Here is a 24645-nt window from a genome sequence, read left to right on the forward strand (position 1 = left end):
TCCTGAAGTGCTGACGCAGAGACAAGTATATCCAATGAGTTATCTTGATACAGAAATCACGCTGTATCACAGCCAAGAGCCTGCTCCTTGTGCCAAGTGGGACCCGTGCCTGGGGGCTGAGGAGCTGAGGAAGCGCTGCCTGCGGCCTCCCCTGCCCCAGAGAGGACAGCAGTGTCCTGAAAGTGGCTGCCGTGCCCAAAGCCAGGGCAGAGCCACAGGAACGAATGTGCCTGACAGCATCCATCCTCTGGGTTTGGCAACCGGTGGCCACCACCCCACGGGATGTGCTCATGTGAGGCTGCCCAGCCTGGTGGCATAGAACTGAGCTGGAAGGGACCGCTAAAGGCCACCTGGTACAACTCCCCTGCAATGAGCAGGGATACCTACACCTCCATCCATTGCTCAGAGCCTGTCCAGCCTGACTTTGGTCTGATGTGGGTGAGCAGCGTGCTGAAAAGCACCAGGACTGAGCTGTCGTGACTGCGGGAAAGTGGGACGCCATACACATGGCTAGGCTGATCTCTGCTTTACAGTGGGTGCATGGGACTATCGGGGACCTGCAGGTCTTTGCTCCTATGGGTACATGCACAAGCCTTTGCCCCAGTTGTTGCACACAGAGGAGGGATATGAAGGCCAAAGGGGAGGCTGGAATTTGAAGCAGAGGCACAAAGAGGAGAGTGAGAGGGCGCGTCCCTCCTTTGGTCCCTGCCAGCTGTGCCAGGCGCCATGTGCAGCCCCGCAGTGCCAGGCCCCGTGCAGAGCTGCAGCCACAGGGCGCCTGGGCGAGGGGTGGAAAACGGATCGTGTATCTTTAACCCACAGAGGCCGAAACGTGGTGGTTGTTTTTTTTTTTCTTAGTTAACAATGGAAACTTTTTTTTTTCTTTTTTTTTTTTTCTTTTTTTTTTAGTGTTTCCCTCCCGCGGTGCTGCCCAGCAGCACAGAGCGAGCGACGGAGCGAAGAAAAAAAAAGAAACTTGTTCCGCTGAGTTCAACCCCAGACAGGCTCACAACTTCCTTCCTGCTTTCCTACCCCCTCCCTCCGCTCTCCTCCTTCTCTCGGCTCCTCTCCCTCTCCTCCTCCTCCTTCTCCTCCTCCTCCTCCTCCCGCTCCTCCTGCTCATCCTGCTCTCCCCGCCGTTCCGGCCGCACGACGACAGGGCTCCGCGGCCGCCCCGCGGTCCTGGCCGCAGCGCGGAGCGGGGAACGCGGCGCTCCCGGCCCCCGAGGGGCGATAAACCCGCGGGCAGCGCGGGGCTCCGCCACCGTGGGGATGGCTCCGGCAGCGCGCTGCGGCCGGCGGGGCGGCGGGCGCTGAGCCGCTCCAGGTAAGCGACTCCGGGCTGCCCTCCGGTATGGCCGAGAGGGAGGGGACGGAGCCGGGTTCCGAGTGCCGGGGGCTGCGAGGAAACCTGGGGGCGCTTATCTGCCCGGGGATGCGCGGGGGGCGCGTGTGATGGCAGCGCGGTACTTCCGAAGAAGTGTACGCCCGTCGCCGGGGTTGGCACATAAGGGCATAAACAAGCCCACACCCTCGCGTAGGTTGCGTTTCGATGTGGATGTCGTGGGGTTCCCACCGCCGGGCACGGGATGAGGATCGCGGCTCCGGAAAGGCAGGCGGGAGACTAGAGGGACGGCAGGAGGCAAAAGCAGAGCACCTCTTGGAGCACACAGAGCAGCTGCTCCCAGCTGCCTCCCTGAGCGGGATGAGGGCTGTTACTGTGGCAGCTGCACAGCCCAAGAGGTGTGCGCAGGGAAATGGGACAGAGTGTGTGTGCAGCTGTACACACCTGTGCTGCTGTGTGTAGGTGGGCTGGGTGGTGGTGGGGACGTGGTCCTGTCCCGTGCCAAGTGGGAAGGCAGGTATCCCTGAAGGAAGTCGCTGCATGAGACTGGTTTGCCGTTGGTTGTAAGGTGACAAACCAGAAGGTGGCAAATTTGAGCTATCTGGACTTCTTCACTTCCCTCCAAAGATATCGGCTTTGGGGACGAGCACTCAGAAGCTTCCAACTTGCAGCTTCTACTGGTTGGGCTGGCACTCCCTAACTCTGTTGCAGGAATGGCTGCCCACTGTGCACACAGTCCCTCTCATTTTTCCCTCTCCCTCTCTCTAGGCATCCCATTTTATGGAGCTGCGGACCAGGACCAGCCCAGCTCCCCTGCTGCTCCCTGGCGATGCTGCTGATCCTGGCTTGGAGAGAGCCCCGCTGAGCCCGAGAGCCGAGGTGGCGGCCTGCCTGTGCGCCCCGGCTGACTACTATGGCTGTGTACTGCTATGCGCTCAATAGCTTGGTGATGATGAATAGCAACAGTGAGGTGAAAAGCAGTGGGAGCAAGACGCCACCTCCCTCCAGGCAAACGCTGCCCAGGAGCCCCGAGGCAGCCGGCAGCTGCTGCCCGCTCCCTGCCTTCAGCCCCACCACCGTGCCACCCCGCTCCCCACGCCTCAGCTCTGCCTTCCTCTTCCCTCCGCCTGAGGAATCCCCTCCGCAGCTGGGCAGCCCCGGGGGACGGCGGGGCAGCCGGGGAGGAGATAGGCCGCCAGGCTCCCCTGCTGCACGGCGCCTGCAGAGAGAGCTGCACAATGTCCAGGTGAACCAGAAAGTGGGGCTCTTCGAGGCACACATCCAGGCTCACAGCTCCGGGGCCCACTCGCTGTGGAGCCCCCCGCCATCCTCTCCTCGGCCTTCTTCGCCCCAGCCATCCTCACCTCGGCCATCTTCATCTTGGCCATCCTCGCCTCGGCCATCCTCTCCTCGACCTTCCTCACCCCGACCATCCTCACCCCGACCTGCCAGCCCCACAGTGCCAATGATGGGGCTTGGCACAGGACCCCGGCCACGGGCTTACGGGGAGAGCGATGATCCTGATACTCGTGTGGCCCAGGATCGACCGAGCGTTGCAGGCCTTGTGGTGACAGAGGGGCAGGCCATGGGGCAGGAAGGGGGGATGGAGCCATCAGGGAGCAGCCCACAGCGAGGTGAGGTGGACATGGCCACCTCGGGACTGGAGGGCCAGTACCCAGTCGGTGGTGGTAACATCCCCGCTGTCATCATCACAGACCTGGGGGGCCCAGAGGAGGAGGCGGGTGCCGTGCCTCCCAGCAGCCTGCCTGTCCGCAAGCTGTCCTCGTCATCCGCCTCTTCCACCGGTTTCTCGTCATCCTGGGAAGAGTCCGAGGAGGACATCTCCAGTGACCCTGAGCGCACCCTGGACCAGGCACCCGCCTTTCTGCAGACTCTGGACCAGCAGAAGCCCCGAGTGGTGAGTCCTGGGGCAGCCTTCAGGAGGGGGGAACGGCCCCACAGTGGTGGCATGGGCACTGTGGGTAGGCAGAGGTCTGGGGCAGCAGAGATCCTCAGAGAAATTGTATCCCTGGGTTTCCCATGAGGATTCCCATGATCTGCGTGAGCCTAAGGGAGAATTTAGTTCCTCTTCAGAGTGGAAGTCTTGCTGGCCAAGCGTCTGTTTTGTTTATACATGGTGATGCCCATCACTATGGTGTCTGGGTGCCTTTCATATGGAAGCACAATTCACGAGAATCTCTGCTACCTCCCATTTATAAAAAAAAAACCCTTTTTGCTTATGGAGTATCTTATATTTTAGGCGAGCATATTTTTAGGTGTTTATATTAAGTTCATTTGTTTCTGGATCTTTCTTCCCCACGTGGCTGGTTGGGAAGCTTCAGGTAAGAGAAAAGAGAAAGCATCGGTGCTGTCTTCTCCCTAAAGCAGGGAGGTGTCCTTGAAGAAGATGCTTTGAGGCATTCTCCAAAGGCAGACGCTCACGGGATTTGTTGTGTCATGCTGGGGATTCATCCTGTGTCTGAATGCTCTGCACAGAGGTTTGCTCTGAGCTGTCACACTGCTTCTCTAGAGGGCTTTGAACCTCCCAGGGTGGCTGTCACAAGGTTCTCTGATCTGCATGTGGGCTTATCATGCAGATGGGAGACATCACCCCGTTTTGAGACTGACAAACCCTGAGAAATGCAGGGCTGCCCACTGCCTCCTTCCTTGTAAAGAGCCTGGTAATGGCCCGTCAGCTGTCAGTGGTGCGATTCACTCTGTTTAATTTCCAAAGATACGCGATAATGAAACTCAATTGCTCAGCTCAGTTACACAAGGAAGTCCAAAGCAGAGTAAAGTTATCAAAGTCATGAAGCACTGACACACTGTGGTTACCAAACACTCAGTGGACTGAAATAAACATATTTACTTTCCTACGTGCTTCGTTCTCTTCCAAGAACTGGGGCTCGATTCCGCTCAGGACAGAGCAGCAGTTGAGTAAAAGCACAGTTAATGAAGTTACAAATGTGTGGCATATCGTGTTTGCAGACAGTTTTGTATTTGGGGGCTCTTGACAGATGAATCAGATCGCTGCCTTTTATCACTGCCTCTGCTGATTAAATTCCAATGCTTTTGTGCACGAGCTGTAGTAATCTAGTAATCTCTGCTCCATCCTCCACGCTGACAACTGTTCCTTCTGCTCGGTGGCACTGATGTTCTGAGAACGGCTCACCGATGGGAAAAGCTGTGCCTCATATTGGTGTGGAAAGTGTCCCAGGGCTTTGGGCTGACTGTGCAACTGGTTGGCAGCATCTTAAATCCATAGTGACAGCACAAGACACCTACTGAAGCGGTCTCGGGGTGCACGATCATTTGTTTTGTGAACTCACTATTTGTTTTTAACAATGTGCACTGTCCGGAAGTGGGTTGTGAGAATGTGTGAGAAGCTCACTCTGCATCTCATGCATTAGTGTCAAAATCAATCCATCTCCAAACCATCTCCCCTCTGAGCTGAGTAGGTCGGTGCTGGGCAGACAGGGTGCTGCCAGTGTGTGCCAGGTGCCTCAGGGAAGGGCTGGGGAGCCTGCAAGAGAGGAGGATGGGTGAGCAGTGGGAAAGCCGTTCTCGTTGCTGGTACGTTCTGCACTGCACATCTTCCATAGCTTGTTTACAGATTTGATAAACAGCAGGCTTGCTGCTGCCCTTCCTTTCTGGAGGCTGTCAGGCTCAGCCAATCTGTTCGGGATGTCCGGCTGTCTGCTGGAGTTCCTCCCGGTGTTCCCGGGGAAGGGGCAGATCCCTGCATCTGGCACAGCCTCGTCCTCTGGTGTATTTCAGGTAGGGAGCTTCACCTGCAGTTGGGTCTGCGTGATGGGTCATCAGCTGAAGAAAATGTTTTCTCCTCATGGAAGGGACGAATGTGGCAGGACCGCTTTGTTTGATCCCGGTGACCTGCAGCAGCCCTGTGGCTGAATATCAGCTCAGCCATGGTTTGCTGAAACTGTTTGCTCAGTGCACTGCCTGGCCCTGGAGCACGGTGGCCGTGCAGCACTTGGAAACGGCAACTATGCTGTGATTGTGAAAGACCTGTGAAGCACAGTGATGATAAGAGCAGTCTGACATTTTGCTGTTGTCTAATTACAAATCCACTTAAGGCCTGAGTAAACCTCCACGTAAGGGCTTTCTCGGCTGTGGCTTTCCCCAGGCTGTGGGCTGCTGCTTGAGAAACCCCACACTTGTTTATTGATGCTTGCAGGGTTTCAAAGATGCTGAAGCGATGACACTTCTTGGGCTGCGTGGGAGGACTCTGTCCAGCACTCTGTAGTTCGACTCACCGTGGGGCAGCCCTTTCTGCATACCCTGCCTGGGCAGCTGCAGGAAGGAGTAGCTGTGTCCATCCACCCGCTGCCCGAGCTGAGGGGACACTGCAGCTTTTGGAAGGGCTCTGTCACAGCATGTGTTGTGCCGGGGGAGGATTTCTTCTCTCCTGGCTGGTTGGGCAGGTTGGATATGCAGGGGAGGGGGAGCGTGCTCCATGTCCCTACTGCAAGTGGCACAGTGAGCTCTGGGCGGTGACCTGGCTCCTAGAGCGGATTTCTCACCCCAAAGAAGCCCCATTCTAGCCGTGGCTCCCGCTGATTTCAGTGGAAAAATATGGACTTGTGAGTATGTCTGTTCCTGGGGGACACTGTTTGCGAAGTGAAGGAAAAGCTGGTAGGCTCAGGCATGCTTCACAGCAGGACAGCTGGCCCCAGTCCGGCTGTATTCCTTTAGCAAAAGTGGTTCCAGTGCTGATTATTACAGTAAGTCATCATCATTGAACTAAATGTTCTAGTTTGTCAGTTCTCGAGGAGCTAGAAGCAAGACAAGAGGACTCAAAGGAAATGCAGAAATTGTGCAAGTGTGTACTAGAGAAAAATACCATGTCAAGGGAAAAAAATAAACTTCCTGGAAAAGCAGTGCAAAATACTATAGTGTTCCTCTTCCTGTCTTTCTCACAGCTGTTATGCAGGCACAAGAATGTATGCTGAATAGTAATCAAGAAGCTCCCAGTTCATTGTGAAACCTCTCCTCCTTTCAGTAGGCAGAGCAGTTTACTTCGGGTTAGAGACTTCCATTAACATGTGCAAAATGGCAAGAGTGTTTGGGAAACACTGATGACGTTGCTGCTGACCAGCATGTTTTAAATGGATTTATTTGTTTGACTTGCAGTGGCTGTATTTCTGAAAGGAGACAGGTCTAGATAGGGTTTGCGTCAGCCAAGGGCCAGTGGGACCCTTGCTTATTTCTCTTTGAGATGTTCCACAGTGTAAGCAGAGTTTGCTCCTATAAAAATCCATCAAACTAAACATCGTTCCCTTTCCTAGCTGTCACTGTGATCAGGAAGTCTCTGTGTAACAGAAACCGTGACTGCATGGCTATGGTGATGCGTGCAAGCCCTTCTGAATATGCATTTTTATGCTCACTGCGTTTATGTACTTTGCTTCTTCCTCCTGTCACACTGGTATTAAAAGCTCCTAAGCTTATGAGCTGGAGTGGTATCACCAGTATAGTATCAATACAATGTGTAGCATGTTGGCATGCTTGCTCTGGCAGTGTGTACTGTTAAGCAGTACGCATGGCACTGCCCAGGAAAGATGCTTAGTCCTCCAGGTGAGGTGCCAGAGTCATAGAATCATAGGATGACAGAATATCCTGAAGTGGAAGGGACTGGGAGGGATCTTTGAGCCCAGCTCCTGGCTTTACACAGCACCACCTGAAAATCAGACCCTATGTCTGATAGTGTTGTCCAGATGCTCCTTGAACTCCAGCAGCTCGAGGCCTGCTGCCCTGGCAGCCTGTTCAATGCCCACCACCCTCTGGGGCAAAGCCATTTCCTAACCCCCACCTGCCTCTCCCCAGACACAGCTCCATGCCGTTCCCTTGAGGACTGAACCTCTTTCAGCACTGCTGTGGGAAGACTCAAGAAACAGAGGAAGCTGAGGTGGGCACCTCCACATGAATATGCTCCTGCATATTCAGCAGACCTGATGACACGGCATGTTTTGGCTGACCCACCCGTGGCTGGCAGGCTGGGCTGAGTGTGAGGCTGTCAGCAGGCCAAGTCTGTGCACTCTTGGGAATTCACGAAGCACTGCACTATGGTAGCTCATCTCCTACCTACTCATGTGGCCTTCTCGGCAGATAAGCAGCTTTCTTCTGGGCTCCCACCCATGCAGGGTAAGTGAAGATGCTGCAATAACCTTGTGGGAGATACGCAGTGCTATTTCAGATCCATTTTCATCAACACATTTAAGTTCATTGGGAAGGGTTTCTTCTTTGCTAATGTTCTCCACGATTGACAGCACAGGAATGACAGGGTGCATAGCAGATGCCTTACTTGCTAGCACAGCTGACGTCTCTTGCATATTTTGTTTTTAAAACAATTTCACACTGAAGAAGTTCATAAAGAAATGGAAGAAAGCCCGAAGCATTTCTGAGGTGCAGGAAGAACAAACAAGAGCGAGCATTAGGCTCATCATCTCTAGGATCTCCAGCTGCAGATGGCAATTGCAGGATGTCAGGAGCTTTGCTGGTTGGACCCATGTGGAATTAAGCTGAATGTCCTCAAAATTAAACTCTCAGATCAGTGGAAACTTTACAGTTTTGTCTCTAAAATTCTAGAGCCTTGCAAAGACAAAAACCAATCCAACTGTAGTCAGCACCTGTCTCATGTTTTCCATATTATTTCTATAATGTGTTAGGACGGATTTGCATGAGAAGAAAATATTAGTGCAGAGCCGAGCCCTTGCATGCCATGCAGTGACTGAAAGCCAGCGCTGAGCTCATGTTTTCTCTACATGTAAATCTGTTCTAACTCACTTGAGAAATAATGGCATCTATGTACACTGTTAAACTTTGCTTCAGCTAAGATTAGTCTTCTGTAATTGTTAGAGATTATTTTTGTTTATAGCAGTAGGTAAATTTGTGCACTAAATTTGACCTGCTTTCATCCAATAAAGCCCAGCCAAGCTTTCTAAGAAAGATATGTTAATATTTAACAGACTGTGGAAACTAAATGTTAACATTTACAAATTACCAAGTAACTTAGCAGCCTAATCCCTGTTCTCAAATGTGACTTTTAGGGCAACGTGGGCTTCCATGCCTGCTGGGTCACTCAGTTTGGCCCACATACGGAATTCATTGTGTTCAGCCTCCCTGGATGGGAGTCCCCTCCTGCGATACCTTTCTTTTCTATTTGTTCCCACAGTATCTTTAGGATTAGCCAAGAGTGTTCTTAAGATGGGAATCTATTCTTAAATGGCTCGTTAATGTCTTCTGTAATACTTACCAGAACTACATTCACATTCATCACGCATACAAAGAGCCAGGCGCACCATTTGCACAATGGCTGTGAAGGCTCCAGTCTGAGATCTTCCACCTTCAAATGAAAGTGCCCATCGTCTGACTCTTCAGTCAGTGTTGAGGAAGCAAAATGTGCGGTTTGCTCTGCAGACGGGATGGATGCTCAGCAGCACCTTTCGGTTGGTGTGGGTACATGGGTACGCTTGGAAACCCATGCTAACCTTTCTCCTTTCACTACATTGATTTCATCATTATCCAACATTTCAGCTATGGGAAGAAGTGTGTGGTTGGCTGCTTTTTCTTTTAAATAGTGATTTTATTAATGGTGTGGAGAAAGGAAGAGAACCTGCTAGAAAGAATTCAGTTCTTCCTTTCAGATCCATGATATGTGATTATCCAAAACACGAGGATTGATTCTGGGAGGAGAACTGTGGTGTAGTTCTGCTTAGCACTTGAAACTTTGTGTAGTACAGCGCATCATCTGATCAGCACTACACAACAGGAACTACATTAGCATTCAGCACTGTTGTGGTTCCTAAGGAGTAGTTAAGCATCCCTCAACCCCCAGACAGACATTTAAGGGCTCTGAAGTACCACGCTGACAAACATTTTAATGAGTTTTCATTCAAAGCACAGAATTAGATTCTCTTCACCACTCGGATCACACATTTGGGTTGCAGAGAGGTCAGCACCTGCAGTTCCTGTGTTGTGGACCTCATTGAATTGATGTAGGGCTCACTGTTGGCTTCTGGAGTTTCATCCTTGCTCTACACCTTGCACCTAGTGTTTTGGAAAATGGGGATCTTAAGACTGTGCAAAGCAGAGGACGATCTTCTCCCACAGACGTTATTGTCACCAAACTCCCTTCAATCCAAATGCCTTGGGCTTTGCCTGAATGCAGACCAGTGTATCATCATCACCTGGAATACCCAGCACTACTTGTTGGTAGGGTTGTGATGCCAGGGAGCAGGCAGAAATGTGCACCAAGTGGAGGATAGCAGAAGGCTGAGCAACGGCAACGGCTGCACCTACCTTCAGCAGCACCTCCTCCTCCCCCATCGCTTCCTGTCCCTTTGCCCTTGCTTGGGCAATTCATCTGCAGCAAGATACAATCAAAGAACCCTCTTCCTTTGCTAAACAATTCACTTCTTTTGTTAGGGTCAGATAAAATGCTGATAAAAGCTGTTGTAGCTCCGCTGAGGCCAGCAGGAGTATGCTGCGGATTCGGTCCTTGATCATTTTTCCCCTTTGTCTTCCCTGCACGTATCCAGTTACACCTTGCAGCGTGCCCCATGTGAAGCTGAGATAATGGAACAGAGAAGCAGTCCCCACACAGGTTCTGTCTGTTGATGCACACGGCCTTTGGGGCAGGAGTGTTCCAAGCAGAGATCTGCTCTGCGGCTTTTTGGAAGCTGCATTTAAAGTTGAGCGTTTGTTCTTGCTCCTTGCTAACGCCTCCATTCCCTGCTAATAGGGTGGGAGCAGAGCCTTGCCTTCAGCTCACTGCTAAGCCCCATTCATTGCAGTCATATTTCAACAAAGTATTTTGGGGAGGTGTAAGAATAGGTTCTATCCCACTGTGCTAAACACAAAATGTCTTTAATGAACGGGTACGTAAATACAGTGGGTGAAGGAGTCTGTGTGTGTGCTCCTTAAAAGAGCTGAGCCCAAATGGATTGGGGTGAGGGGGTGGTGAGCAGATTCCTTCCCACCATGAGCACTATCAGGCATCTCCAGGGGTTCCTCCTGCTTCAAGCAAGGCGCAGGGCAGCCGGGGGAGAATTAGTAACACGTCCGAATGTAATATGGTTGCTATTATGGGTAATATATATTTAACACTCTGCAGGGACCGTTCAAACCTGCATCTGTAGGAAGGGAGAGAAAGTCGGTCTTGCTTTTTTGGCAGGCTGCAGATCAGAGTCCGATCTGCAATCTCTCTTGGTATGTTTTATGTGGGTGGGTTTTGTTAAATTACAGGCAAAGTTATTGCACCCCTAGGCTACACACACTAAATGTTTGTCCAATTTTAGCAACATTCTTTCCAGGCTCAGCTACATTTGTTTTTATCTTCTCTATGGCAATTGATGATCTGAGTCCAAAATGTCCAGCTCTGCAGGATCTCCCGTTATATGTTTCTTCCCCAGCTGTAGCTGAATCAGGACAGTATAACACTATGACATGCTGTAATGCCTCATGCTTTCTTTAATACATTCCAGATTTAAGGAGTCAGCAAAGTTTACATATCCAAAGTAATAAATTTAAACAGTAATAAGGACAAATCCTGAACTGTGATTGTATCTTGAAAGTGTTTTGGTGGTTTTTTTTCCTTCTATCTGCTTTGGTCTGGCTAAGGTCTGTTTGTAGGAAATTCAACAGGACAGATAAAAGATGATGAGACAAACAACTTAATCCCTTAATAATGTTAAGTGGAAAATCCAACAACAGATTGGCAAGGAACTCGAATAACAACTGCAAAGTGGCCCTTACCGAGGACTGCAGAGCTGGTTTAAAAGGCAGAGCCCAGGAAAAAACCAAAGGCAAGCCTGAATAAGACCCCACAGGTTCAGACATTTCTTTGAAATCCAAAATGGAGCCCAGTTTCTTTTTTTATTTAACCTATGTCTATATAGTTCAGCTCCACCAGAGCCCAATGTTTCAGCGTTGTCTCATGCCTCCTGAGGTCCTCAGTACCAACACTGAGTGGCCACAGAGGGCTGCAGGGTTGTGGTGTGTGTGGGTGCTGGTGCAGGTGGGGATGTGGAATAGCAGCTGTGCCCAAACAGGGGCTGCTGATGGGGGTGCACGCGGAGGTGCCAAAGCCTCCTGGCAGCACCAAGCTGAGAGCTGAGCGCAGCTTGCCGGCGTTGAGATGGTCCCTGTGTCCCACCAGTTGTCTGGTACCCAGCTGCACCCCACACAGCCTCCACTGTACCCATTCCTGCTGCATGGGGCCATCTCAGCTGCTGCCAGTCAATATACCTTGAAAGCAGGGTGACGTCACAGAAGTAGTAGGCACTCAGAAATGCATTTGCCAAGCAGCTTCGGAAGAGAAGCTGTTAGTTATTATCTCTTCAGAGCCGTATTTACTTAGAGCTGACAGCCCTTCAGCCTGCGCTTTTGTGGTAGGAATGTCTTACTGGGGTGGAGATGAGGGCATCCAGAAAGGAAACAAAGGAATGAGATTTTGGCGTGGTACCTTATCTCCATCCACCTGAATCACTGATGTATTTTAAAAGGCAGCGCAGTGCAACAGGTTGTTTGAAGAAACCTTTAGTGTCATCTCCCATCGCCGCTGCTTTAATGTTCTCCTAGAAATTTGTATACAGAATGTTCCCAATCCACTTTATCTTTCTCTGCTTGACAAATCCTGCATTTTCCTCCCATACCTTCAGCAGAGTGAGATCTAATCTTGATCTTTTTTGCAAAGCTCACAGAATTGCCTCGTCAGGTGTCATGCTGCTGCTACCTTCATACACAACCTGTGTATACCGCAGCTTTAAAGCTAGATGTGCCACCACTGAAAAAGAATCTTCTTAAAGTTCATTTGTTCCAGAGCAAGAGGTAGAAAACCAGCTCGGAGCCAAAAGAGACCCTCTCTCAAAGGAGGGTGCAGCTAATGTCAGCAGGCTCTTGGGGAGGCTTCCTTGCACAGGAGGTTAAAACAAATGTGCTGCCCCTCATCTACATGTCAGCTTGAGGAGAACAGTTTTGGCCTCTCTCCCCTGGTCTCTGTTTTCTCATGTTGCTCCCCATTGCTGGAAGGGCTTTTCTGAGCTGCTGAAGACAGAGTGTGAATCTGGGTCACCAAAAGTGTCTGTGACATGGAGCAGGTGCCAGACCAGAGATGAGAGAGATGCAGAGGTAGCACAGTGCCACCTGGGGTGTTTTGTCTGTACCATATTGTACAGCCCAACCAGCTCCGGTACTGGATCTCCGACCTTTTAACGAGCCTAAAAACAACTCCACATCCCAGGTCTGTTCTTGTGGATGGGAATCCTTCCCAGAAAGGGAAAAAACACAGAGGTGCCTGTTTAATATAGGCTGATCTCATGCTTGAGCATACGCAGGAGTTGACCTTTCAGCACTGAAATATGTGATGGGAATAGAATAAATCACATTTGGAAAGAAAAGCCAAGTAGCTGAGGCTTGATGCACCTAGAGGGAAGGAACTGAGATGAAGAGGCTGGAAGAGATGCAGAGGGGCCAGATGACAGAATCGGAAAGTCATCTTTCAGCAGTGGGTTTGATGGATCTTTGCAAAGCAAGTCTGCAGAGATGTGAAACTGAGAGAGGAAATGGTGAGCCCTGGAGGTGAGTTTTAGCTGGGTAGGTGTGCTGGAAAGATGCTGTTAGGGATGTCATCCTGAAGAGGCTGTGATGCTTACAGGCAGGTTGGACATGAGGACTGAAGGGCATCCAAGTTTTCCACTTGCTAAAAGTTTTGAGGTAGGAGCAAAACACTCGCAAATGAGAGCAGTAATATGTACACTCACATTGCAGAGACGTAAATGGTACTGTGAACCACCAGACTGCAAAGAGTTATATCTCTGTATGGCCTTGCAAGCCTGGGTACAGCCATGTTTCCGTCAAAGTCAAAGCAAATGTTTCCATAAACTTGCGTGGCAGCAGCTCCAAGCCCCAGGGCACAGCACACCCCCTTCACCCTCAGGGTCCGATGTTGATTTGAACATTTTTTCCAAGAGAACCAAAACTCCACACTCTTCCCCAGCACCTGGAAGCCAGTGCAGCCTCATTGAGGAACTCCCTCTGCGTGGTGGTTTCTATTGGAGGCCAACTCCGTGGTTGGTTGCACAGCTTTTTCAAGCAGCAGCAGTGGGTAGGGCTGATCTGCACTAGAGTCTGTAGCTTGCTTGAAGAGATGCTGAGGTTCTCCTTCCTGCCCTGCTCATTGCCCTGGAACATCTGTAGCTTGTACCCCAGACAGCCAGACCCCCAGTCCCGTCCAGAAAAAGTCTTGGCAGGATGGATGTTGTAGGAGCTGCTTGGAGCTGGAGGAATAATTTTTTGGCAAAAGAGTGCATTTTCCAGCAAATGTCAAGGGAGAGGGGGAGCAAAATGATTCACAAATTCAAACACATTTCCTGAATAGTTCTGACCTAGAAAAACAACAACAACCAAAACCCAACAAAACAACAGAGGTGGGGAAAGAGGGAGGGATGTTAAAAATAGCAGCGTGTGTCATTTTGACACTTTCAGAATGAAGTATTTCATTTGGGGAATGGTTTGTTGGTGTTTTACAAGCATTTGAAATGTAGATTTGATTCAAAATGGCATTTCTTTTCACTTAAAAGTTGACCTTGGCATTAAAACACATTAAAACCTCCTGAAGGGAGGTTGTTGTGAGCTGGGGGTCTCTTTTCTCATGTAACTGGTGATAGGACTAGAGGGAATGGTTCCAAGCTGTGCCAGGGGAGATTTAGGCTAAGGTTAGGAAATACTACTGCTCTGAAAGAGTGGTCAGGCAGTGGAATGGGCTGCCCAGGGAAGTGGTGGAGTCACCGACCCTGGAGTTTTTCAAGGAACATTTGGCTTTGTGTTGAGGGACGTGGTTTAGTGAGAACTATTGGAGATGGGTGGATGGTTGGACTGGATGATCCTGTAGGTCTTTTCCAACCTTGATGATTCTGTGATTCTTCATTTGAAAAAGAAGAGAGTTTTTTAGAAGTTACATAATCCAAATTGAAACACCACCTCTTGCTGTGACTCCAAATGAGACATTTCAGAGTTTTCCTTCCACTTCCCCACAGTTTCATCCTGTGTTTGGTTTGACCGGAACATCCCCTCTCCTCTGTTTTTTTGGTTGAGATCTGATAGCAAGAAAGCCGTGCTCCATCCAGCTCCCATGCTGCCCAACCTTTCAGTGCAGTGCCATGGAGCACGGGCTTTAGTTTAATCTGAGGTCAGTCACTCTTCACTGTGATTCAGATTGAAACCTGTGGTATCAAATTAATAAGTGCTGTACGTTCTGTAGATAACTGGCAGCTTCTCCGGAAGATGCGATGTGGAACTTTGGTTAGAAAAGTAACCCAAACTCATGGGGCCCTGAAATCTGATCTAGAAATCTTCAGAAAAGCCAGAGTTTGCACACAGCTGAATGGCAGACTTTCACTCCCCCGGCAGTCACACTGGGCTCATTCAGCTGATTTATTAAAGAGCAGCAAGCAAACAGCTAGCAGATGCTCTGCTGCAGCCAAAATGTGCAGCAGGGTTTCCCTAGGCAGTGGGGAAGGAACAGGCACATTTGCTGCACGATGAACCATGGCCGAGTTCTCTGTCCCTTGCTGTGCTTTCTGCCTTGCTGGGACATTTCGTGCCATTTCCTCCGCAGAAGGCAATCCCTTGGTGAAGTGGAACTGCCTTTGCAGGGGTTTACCTTGACTGTCTCCTGTCCCCCTTGCCTCCGTGTCTTGGGAGGGTGCAGGCACAAAGCACACGCTGTGGTGCAGGACAGCAGACAGAACTCTCAGTGAACTGCACAAGTGGGCAAACACACTCTTGAAATAGCTTCTTTCTGCAGTCAAGAAATGGGCTGAATGGAAAGAAAGGCCAGGAGGGCAGAGCATGTAAGCTGATTCTGCTTTCCTGTAACAAACTGAGAAAGCCAGCTCTCCCTCCCCGCCCCGGCTGAAACAAAAAGCCCATAGACAAGTAGAGCAAAATCTGCCTTCCTGTTTGTACGTGTGTCATGAGGCTGGGACGGCAGGTGGCATTGACTCTTACAGCTCCGTGGAAACTGGGAATCATCTCTAAGGCAAAGCTGGGAGGTGGAAGCTCAGACAGAGACCAAAGCAGTGACTGGAGGACAGGGGCTGTACAAACTGCACATGGAGGTTCATACTGCTTCTCTGTTCAGTTTTACGTGAAATACAGTTCAAGCACTTTTTCAACAGGCAAAGGGGATTCAGAGATCTTTGGCACAAGCAGCTGCTAGGAGACAGGGAGACATCTGACTGTTCATCTTAAAATGGGAAAGCAGTGCAGAGCCTGCCGGTGCAGACTGTGAAAGCATAGCAAAAATGTCAGCTTTTCAAGTGAATGATCGCATTGAGACAATGATCTAGTGAAGGCTGTGCAGATCTTTTAGGCTCTGACAGTGTGTGGAGAACGCCAAGCAAGGCTGTTTAACCATCCTAAACTAGCATGTAATTGAATGATGTCTTGAAGTGATGCCAAGCGCTCTGTTCTCTAGCAGCATTACGGGTGTTTGGGCTTAAATCTACTTCCATTGGATACACTGACACGTTCTCCAGCTCACCTCTTGAGTTAAGATGCTGCTCTGTTCTTTTTCCTTTCCAGCTGGTAGATTTGCATCTTCATTTCACCATGGAGAATGAGACAAGGATGTTCTTCTTTTTAGTGCGTTGTTAAAGCCAGTACATGTTTGAAGGGACTAATCCCAGAGCAGAGGCTGGCTGTATCCCATCTCCTCTTTCCTTCGGTGTTCCATTTGCAGGGGCAACTTTGGTGCCATTGCATCACTGGGGCAGTTGTAGAGGTTGTGTAACACATGGATACAGTCTTCTGGACAGCGGCTGCCTCTGGAAAACTTGCTAGAGCTACTGCTGGCCTCATAACTAGAATATTTGCAGTGTATAAGATTTAGTAAGGAAAGCTATTGTCAGGAAACAGGTTTGTGGAACAGCAACATTTTCTGTATCATGTGCAATGAAGTTACTTTCTTGGGAATTTAACTTCAGGTCAGTTTAAACAGCATGGCCAGCTGTAAGACACCGCACGTTACGACACACGTGCTGAATGTTACTGCTCAGTGTCAGTGTTTATTGAACAGAGCAGGGCTTTGAGAAATACGCCTTGGCCCAGGAAGCACTAACAATGTCATGGCACTTCACAACTGCAAAGCAACGCAGATAACGCTCTGATTTGTTTTTGGAGTAAGTTCTCCAAAGACAAAATACTTCTGAAAACAACCGCTAAGCCCCTAAAGCCCCAAAGAAATATTAATGCTCAGGTTGAGTAATGGAAGACCATGGATGTCTCAGGTTTTCCTATTCTGACAAACGCCCTGCCTTTTTTGGAGTAGCAGGAGTCTCCAGGTGTAGTTTGGAGGCTGATTTTGCAGCAGTGGTCCCAGCTGCTCTCAGTGCAGAGTGTTTATTTGCTGCTGTCTGCTGGTCCTTTGCTGCTTACTTTTGCTACTGCAGGAACCTAGGCCTTCAAACAATACTTACTGACTCCTTGAGCTGTGTTTCTCTCCCTTCTTTTTTTTCATGAATAAGTGACGGTGCAGAGCATCGCTCCATTTAAACTGGAAGGCTGAGATGAGACTGGGGCAAATCGGATCTGGTGTAGCTCCACTGCATCTGGTGGGCTTACAGCAGGGGTAAAGGTTAGTAAGAGTAACGTGAAATGGCTGAGCTGGGCTAGGATGTGTTGTATAAACGGCTCCAGCATGGAGAGCCGCCTGCACTGCAAAATCCCCCTCACAGCTGGAATGGATCGGGATCCCGTCAGAAAGCACAGCATGGGCAGAGCAGCAGGAAAATGTGGCACAGGGGTTACGTATATCCCATCTCTTCCCAAAGCAGGGCTGTCGTGTGTGCAGGTGATGCCGCTGGGGCTCAGCACTCACTGCTCACTGCAATGGTGCCACAAGGAGGAGGACGGGTCAAGGTTGCCGTACCCTCCAATGGGAGTAAAGTTATAAATACATTTTGGAGCAGAAAAAGGAACCATCCAGCAGAGCTATTTCTGATGACCTCGAATTAAAGTTAGAATCTGTTCTATACCCTGTTTCTTCATGCAGCCGCTGAGCTCTCCAGCAGAACAGGAAGCAGTCTGAGGAGCTGCGTGATGAGTAACCCAAGTCATCAGATCAATGGAAAAAGTGGTGCAAGTACCTTTTGTGAAAGTGCAACCAACGATTTTGAAATGTCTGCCATTTCTCTTTCTAGATCAGGGCTGTTGTTCACGCTGAGGGCTCTTAGGCTCACCACTGCTATGTCTGTAAGCATACAAAGTGTTTCTTTTTGGTGGTACACATGACGCGCAACCAGGGGTGAAGCAGAAGTCTTTCCCTTGGTGTCCTGGAGTCAGGCGTCAGATGAGTCAATCTCTCAGTGCGGTTGGGATCCTTGCAACAGCTTCTGTGCAACGTGGAGCTAAAATAAACCTGCAGTTATTGGTAGCTGGGCATGGGGAGCCGGGGATCTGTGAGGAGGGAGGGAGAGGATGGGGGACACCATTTTGCTGTGTGAGAGGAAGACGCGCAGCTCTTGCTCTCAGAACAGAGGCCGGTCCTACATTTTAGTGACACTTGCAACTTCTTTCATGTTTTGATAGCTCATCCGAGAATTGAATGTGTGCCAAGTTCATCTTTCAAGGGAAGCGGAGCTGGGCTGAAAATATCTCCAGCACCAATAATTCAAAGGAAGTGCAACTTTTGTAAAGGCGTGCCAAGTGCATCTAAGAATCTACCTGTTTTTTCCTGTTTCCTTTTTCCCTTTTTCTCTGTCCTCTCAGTCCCCAAAACTGCTTCTTCTCTGTCCCATCATGTCACCGTTTCCTTGTTCCATTCGCCTTTCTCCCAGCAGCATACAAAGGGTCACACGCTGCAGCTGGAAATAGAGCACAACATTTTTCCGAATATTGTTTTTATCTGGGGTTTTGTGAAGTGTAGGGCAGACACCCCCCAGCTTTTTGCTGATCGCCCTCTTGGCTGTCCTCCTCTTGGGACACCAGAAGGCAGGTGGGGGCCAGCTGGAGCTGCAAAGCAGAGAGGATACCGTGTAGGGGGCCCCTGGGTCTGTAAGGGTGCCCATGGCAAGTGGGACGGGGTGGCTGCAGGGAGGGAACAGTGTTGCGTGGGAGCACAGGGTCAGAGAGAGAGATAAGGCGGGCAGGAAGGGGAACGGCAGGTAGAAAAGGGAAATGACCACTGGGGCCAGGAAGACTGAAGAGAATACAGGGGAAGCTGTGAAGCCATCTGGGAATCTGCTTTAGCCACGTGTAAATCACAGGCGTCCCTGCAGCTCAGCTTCTCTGTGCACAGAGCACACCAGCACCCAGAGGAGGCTGGGCAGAGCCAGGATGGCGGCAGGCGGCTGCATGGGGTGAGCCTGCGTGGAGAGCGGCAGGGGATGTGGGGTGCGTGGGGCAAGGGAAGCAAGTGGGCACCTTGGGGTGCAGGCAGAGCTCTGCGGTGCTCAGAGCAGAGGTGCAGAGAGCAGTGCAGCCATGACGGGCAGACATGGGAGGGATGCATGGCTTGGGATGGAGGAAGAGGGGGAGCTCGTATGGAAGCTGGGTGCAGCAGCTGACCAGGGGAGGAAGAGGAGGAAAGAGAAAGAAAAAATCATGTGGAAAGCTGCATGGAGTGGGAAGATGTGTTGTGGAGGTGCAGGGGAAAGCAAGGAGAGCTCGGAGGGTTTTCAGAGCACTTAGTGATGTCTGGAGTGGGATCTGTGGCGAGAAGCTCAATCTGAGCTGAGAAATAGGCCCTGCAGAGCACAGCTGACGTGACCTGCATGCACAGCGTGAGCACAACTGTGGCCGAGCAGTGCCTTGACTGTAAAAGGAGTTAACTTGCATCAGTGCGATCATCTACACTGAACATGTCTAAAAATAGGTGAGATTAATTGCAGTCCTGAGGACAAAATATTACAATGAATGAACATACACGGCCTTACACTGTAGAGCTGTGTGTATTCATGCCTGCTGTGTGTATGTGCATGGACCCAGGTGTGGGACTTGTACATGCAAGGTGCAGCACAGACCAGCCTGAGACATGGATGTCTCCCATCTTCTGTGCAAAACTCCTCTGCACCTTGAACCCTGTAAAACTGGACCGTGGCACTGGAGCAGGCTGCAGTTCCTCAGGCACCTTCTCGCTGCCCAGCCTGCTCCCTGCTCCTTGCTGTCCCAACCCCAATTTCTGCCATTAGGTCTCCAGGTGCCTTGGCTCACCTTTCACATTCTTGTCACAGTGGTGTGCACATGCGTATACCTGGCACTGCCCTCAAAGGGTTCACAAGGAGGGGTGCGTGCAGTTTAGTTCTGACTGTAGCTGAGGCTTTGGGTTGTTTGTAGGAAAGCTTGTGAAGGTATTTCTGTGCATGGGAAGCAGCAGTCTGCTTACAGTAATTGCAAATCTGAGAGCCTCTGGTGATGCCTGAGCTTGTTCTTCCACTGTGGAAGAGAACAGATTTTAAATCAGGTTATGGTGATGCTGGCAAACACTTTCAGTGCTTAAGTCTGATCGGTCGTAAACAAACTCCTCTATTGCTCCATCCTTTATTACAGGCTGCCACATTCCCTGCACCTGTAAGAGCATTTGGAAAAGATTGCATCCCAAACTCACTCTCAGTAATTATGCCCAGCATGTGATGCTCTGGGGAAGCTCTTAGTCTTGGAAGATGCGTGTTTGTCAGAACTAACATCAGCAAGGTGCACAGTTCATTCTCAGGCACCAGGTGTGTTAAAAATCCTATTTGTGCAGTTAGTTTTCTTTATGCTTTCATTCGCTTCTGTGCCCCCGGGGTCTCTCAAGACAAGAATTTCTAAGGGCCAGTGTCAGTCTTGAGATCACTTGCTGGTAGAGCTCATGGGACTGCACAGGGACTGCAGTCCCTGTATTTCCACAGCCACGTCTCACCAGAGCTGTGGGGTGTTGTCCAACTACATTTGCTGAAGTTCAGAGGGGATCAACAAAATCCCAGTAAGCCAGTTCCTGACTTTCTGTGGATTTTCAACAGCCGCCATAAGCTCATGATGTGAAAGGAACCAGACAGGATTTCTGCACTGTGTGGGTGGCATTGCACAACAACCCCCTGTGGCCAATGAGTTCAGGAACAGGACCCAAACGGGAGGCATTTCTCCCCATAGATGGTGTAAACTCCAGTACACATCATGCAAAGCCTGTGCCTTTGCTGGATGGCTGCTCCAGGAAGGTGCCAGCCGCAGGGCATCCCTGAGCATCCTCCACCCATGGGCCTGGGGAGCAAAGCCTTCCACAATGCAAAGCCCCCGGGCTGTCTTTGTTTCAGCACAGCTCTCAGCCGAGGGTCTGGCTGCTATCTCAAATGGTTGCAAAAATAACGCTCGGCTTGGGCTGCATTCAAAACCCCACCCTTTCCTGCAGCTTTAGCTAGAAAGGTTGTGCCGCTTGCATTGCTTTATGGCAGAAAATAAAGAGAATCTGAGAGAAACGAGGTAATGGGATGTTTGTTTGACAGTGCACAGCTGGGGTCTTCGGCCTGCAGGGAGGGAAGGTGCATTTTCTTCAGGAGGGGTTTTTAAATCGCTTTTTTTTAAGCAAAGAAAAGTGAAGTAGGGCTAAAAATTACCAGCATGGCCTTCATTGTGATTCTGTTTAAGGGAAGGTTTAATTGGGAAAGATGATGAGCTTGGAATCTACGTGGGCATTGCTGAGAGATTGAGAGCACCTTTCCTGGTCTCTGGTTTTAGCTCTAGAGGTGAAGCCAATGTGCTGGCCTCAGAACAGGGAGCTAATGGGCTGGAGGTAGCACTATTAGTCCTGAGGGGGCTTGGGGACCAGCTTGCATTCCCACTGACCTATGTGAAGTGTGATTTTAGTGGGACCTCTTGATCCCACTATTGATCTGGAACAATCTGAACCTCTTGATCTGGACAGGCCATGCAGCTCTGCTGGAAGCACGTCTGGCACCAGTGGGCTGCATGGTCCCATGGGAAGGGATGTGCTCCCTGCCTTTGTCCTGTCCTCTGCTGGAGCTGGGGCAAAATGTGGCGTTTTGCTTCCTCAGTCCAATAAAATGTGTTTCTCCTGGATGGGTCCTCTGGCACTGCCCTCTTATGACCCCAGAGTTTCAGTCTGTGCCAGGATTTCTGCTGAAGTTCCCTTCTCCTTTGCTGGGATCTTCCCCCATAGGGAATGGGACTGGCTCTTCTCAGCATCCCATGGCTCTAGGAGCTCTGCCAGCTCACAGCTGGGTTCTGCTGCACACATGGGGCAATAAAGCTTGTCTCTGACAACTGACTGCTTTCTGGCCTGGGCTTTGCTCTGGGGAGAGGCAGCATTTCTAGTCCTGAGGGAGTTTCATCTCTTTCCATGTTTAGTTTGATTCAAGGGTCTATACAGCTCCTTGCTACAATTAGCTCCATGAATTACAGCCCTCATTATTTCGGCTACGCCGGGCCCTCACCTCCCTTCCTCTTTCTCTGCTTACCTCCCACAGTAGCTGCTGTAGCAGATGAAGCTGGTCAGCAGAGCAGATGTTTCAGGGTATGTGTGACTGCAGAGTTTTGCATCACCTCACAGCAGGGGAGTCCTTAGCCTCTCATGCAAGAAAAGAGCAGCAGTACACTTCCTTCTGGGGGCAGGCAGGGTAGCCCCGATACAAACATCTCTGTGCAACTCTCAAACTGGCACATACAGATTTCCTGTTCGGATTTCCACTTCCCTTGCCACCCCTTTCAGTTGACATGAGATGCAGTAATGTGCAGGTGGATGACCTTTGTGTTTAAGCAAGGCTGAGTGTAAGTGATATGAGGGGGAAAGGAGAGCACAAGTGCATACACACAGACATCCAGAACCCAAAAACCAAAGCTCTCTGTCTGATGCAGATGAATGTTGTTTCTTGCTGTGCAGCTGCTCAGTGTGCTGCAGCCATGAGGGGTGACAGGAATAGCTTGTGAGCACCCATGGCACATGCATGCCCAAGCACCAGCACACACGCTGGCAGCACAGCTGCAGTGCAGTGGCCACCAGCATTGCCACTGCTTCAACTTCTGGAGCTTCCAGCAACCCTCAGATCCAAAGATATGAACTTTTCATCGTGGGATGATGAAAATGACATGAGAAGGGATTTACGGAGTGAGCCACATCCTTTGCGTCATGGTGCAAGGCGTAGATGGGAACAGGCGCTGCCATGTGGGAGGGACCATAAGTGACATGCTCTCTGTCTGCTCCTGCGTTCAGTGTGAGTGCTTCCAGCTGTGTGTTAGCGGCATCTGCATCGCATTTGCACCACGTGGATCCAGTTCCAAAACCATCTTTCAGTTTTCCCTCCGTCTTTACTGGAAAGCAAAGCTCTTGATGAAACTGTAATGAAGGTAAGCTTTTTCCAAATAATGATTCTAGAAACTGAAAAAGAATGTCAGGATTTGGTCCAGTATAAAGTTTGCCTTTGCTTTTATCTTCACAAAAATGACAAGCATCCCTAGTTGCTGTAGTAATTGAGGTCAAAATAGAAGCAAACAAGGAGGAGCAGTGAGACAGAGCTAGTGAACCTTTAAACCCACAGCACCTCTGTGCTGCTCGCCAACAAAACATAGCACAGAAAGCCTCCTCATTAGGATGGCTAGTCATGGACCAGCCTGGCAGGGCTGTGTGCAGCATTCATTACAAGACTCAGAGCTAGCAGTGTCCCCTGCAACATCACTGTTTCATGCTGATGCCCAGCTCTGCTTGATGTCTCCCTGCTGCCATCAGGCTGATTGCTGGGTGCACAAGGGTGCTCAACTGCAAGGACCTGTCTCTGAGGAGGCTCAGGCTGTGCCTCCGTCAGTAGGGGACATCTTGTCTGCCCTTGCATTTCTGTTTTCAGCATGAAATGTCCATCTAGGCTTATTGGATGCTTTGTTCCCAAACTGGGATTACAGCTGGACAGGGACTTGTTTACATCTGGCAGCTGATGGGAGCACTGTGCTGTTTAGAGGGTGCTGTAGCCCTGGAGGCAGAACAGCTCTGTACTTTGGAGGAAGCTCAGTGCTAGGCCCTCAGCTGCTGAGCATGGCTGCTGCTCCCAGTACTGAGCACTGCTTCTCTGCATTTGGATTCCTTCCCAAAAGTTGTGCTAGTACTGATTCTTCTCTAAATTTCCCCAATATCTCTCATTGCCCTCTCTCTCTGGCAAGTCAGTGCCACTAAACCCACGCACTGGCAGTGCCAATGAGGGCTCTGCAATCTCCTTATTAACCTTGTGTCCTTCTGTGAAGTGGTTTGGCTGCTTTTGTCATTCCCTTCTGCCCGCAGCCTCTCTGACTTGTGCCTCTGAGCATTCAGAGAGTTCTTGTGCCTTTGAAACACAGAAGGTTTTATTAGGTGCTCTGCATACAGTTTTAGTGGCAATGGTTTGTCTTTTTGTCCTTTTATTGTACAGGATGTACCACAGGCAAGCTCCAATTCCTGTTTACTTTAAATGCTATCACAACATTATTACGCGTGCTTTCCTGATTATATCTCCTCCTCTGCCAGAGGGCTTTCAAGAATTTAAATGTCACACTGGTCAAACATCATAATCAATACAGGAAGGAGAACTGAGATAGAAAACTTAACAAGAGGAAAGAAAGAGCTTGATGTAATTTAATTGCCCAGAAAAGATGCACAGTTAGGACTGTGGAGGTGGATGCAGCCCCACTACTACTGCAAGCACCGGAGGAACTGCCCTGTTTTGGGAGCAAAAGCAGGGAATGGGAGGTGACAGCAGAGCTGCAAACAAGCTGGGCTGCTTGGCATGTCCCCCAGCTGGGGTGAAGGTGCACTTTTGTTTAAATGAGACTCACTGTGTTCTGAGCACGTTTGGTCAGCATGTTTGCAGCCATGGGGACCCTGTGCTGGGGGCTGTGGGATGCGCCCAGAACTGGGGCTGGTAAACACTGCCTCCCTTCCAGGGCTGACAGCTCCATGGGAATAATGAATGTCCTGGGCATCCATCACAGCTTCCCTGGCAGCCAATTCAAGTGCACTCTGTTTTAGCATGGCTGTTTGGCAGAGAAGCCAGCATTTTCATTAGTATCCACTGACTTCCATAGAATCCTTATGTTATGGATTGGAAGGGTCCTTAAAGACCATCCAGTTCCCACTCCCTGCTGTGGGCAGGGTTGTTACCCACTGCCCTGCCACTCTTTGAGTCTGAACATCCAGACAATTCCTTATCCACAAAGTGGTCCATCCATCAAATCCAGGTCTCTCCTATTTAGAGTCCCAGATATCAGCTGGGACAGTGTCAGATGCTTTTGTACAAATCCAAGTACTTTGGGCACCTGTGTTTTAAACC

The 24645-nt window shown here is 50.1% G+C and overlaps 1 protein-coding gene across 3 annotated transcripts in view; it reads left to right on the forward strand.

The window, feature by feature from the left end:
- The first annotated feature begins 1034 nt into the window (after nt 1-1034).
- Nucleotides 1035-24645, forward strand: part of LOC107310894 (inositol-trisphosphate 3-kinase B) — a 48115-nt gene continuing 24504 nt past the window's right edge. Inside the window, exons 1-3 of one of the 3 annotated variants that reach the window (XM_085542769.1) lie at nt 1077-1327; nt 2114-3263; nt 5541-5698. In XM_085542769.1, coding sequence (XP_085398895.1) covers nt 2259-3263; nt 5541-5609 — 1074 coding nt within the window. In that variant the 5' untranslated portion in view covers nt 1077-1327; nt 2114-2258 and the 3' untranslated portion in view covers nt 5610-5698. Of the gene's footprint in view, nt 1328-2113; nt 3264-5540; nt 5699-22503; nt 22700-24645 lie in introns of those variants that run through there. The other 2 variants (XM_015856978.3, XM_085542771.1) reach the window with 2 other exon arrangements.

The sequence above is a fragment of the Coturnix japonica genome, chromosome 3 (assembly GCF_054131305.1).
Source record: "Coturnix japonica strain WE chromosome 3, WE-NBRP24, whole genome shotgun sequence".
Lineage (NCBI taxonomy): Eukaryota > Metazoa > Chordata > Aves > Galliformes > Phasianidae > Coturnix > Coturnix japonica.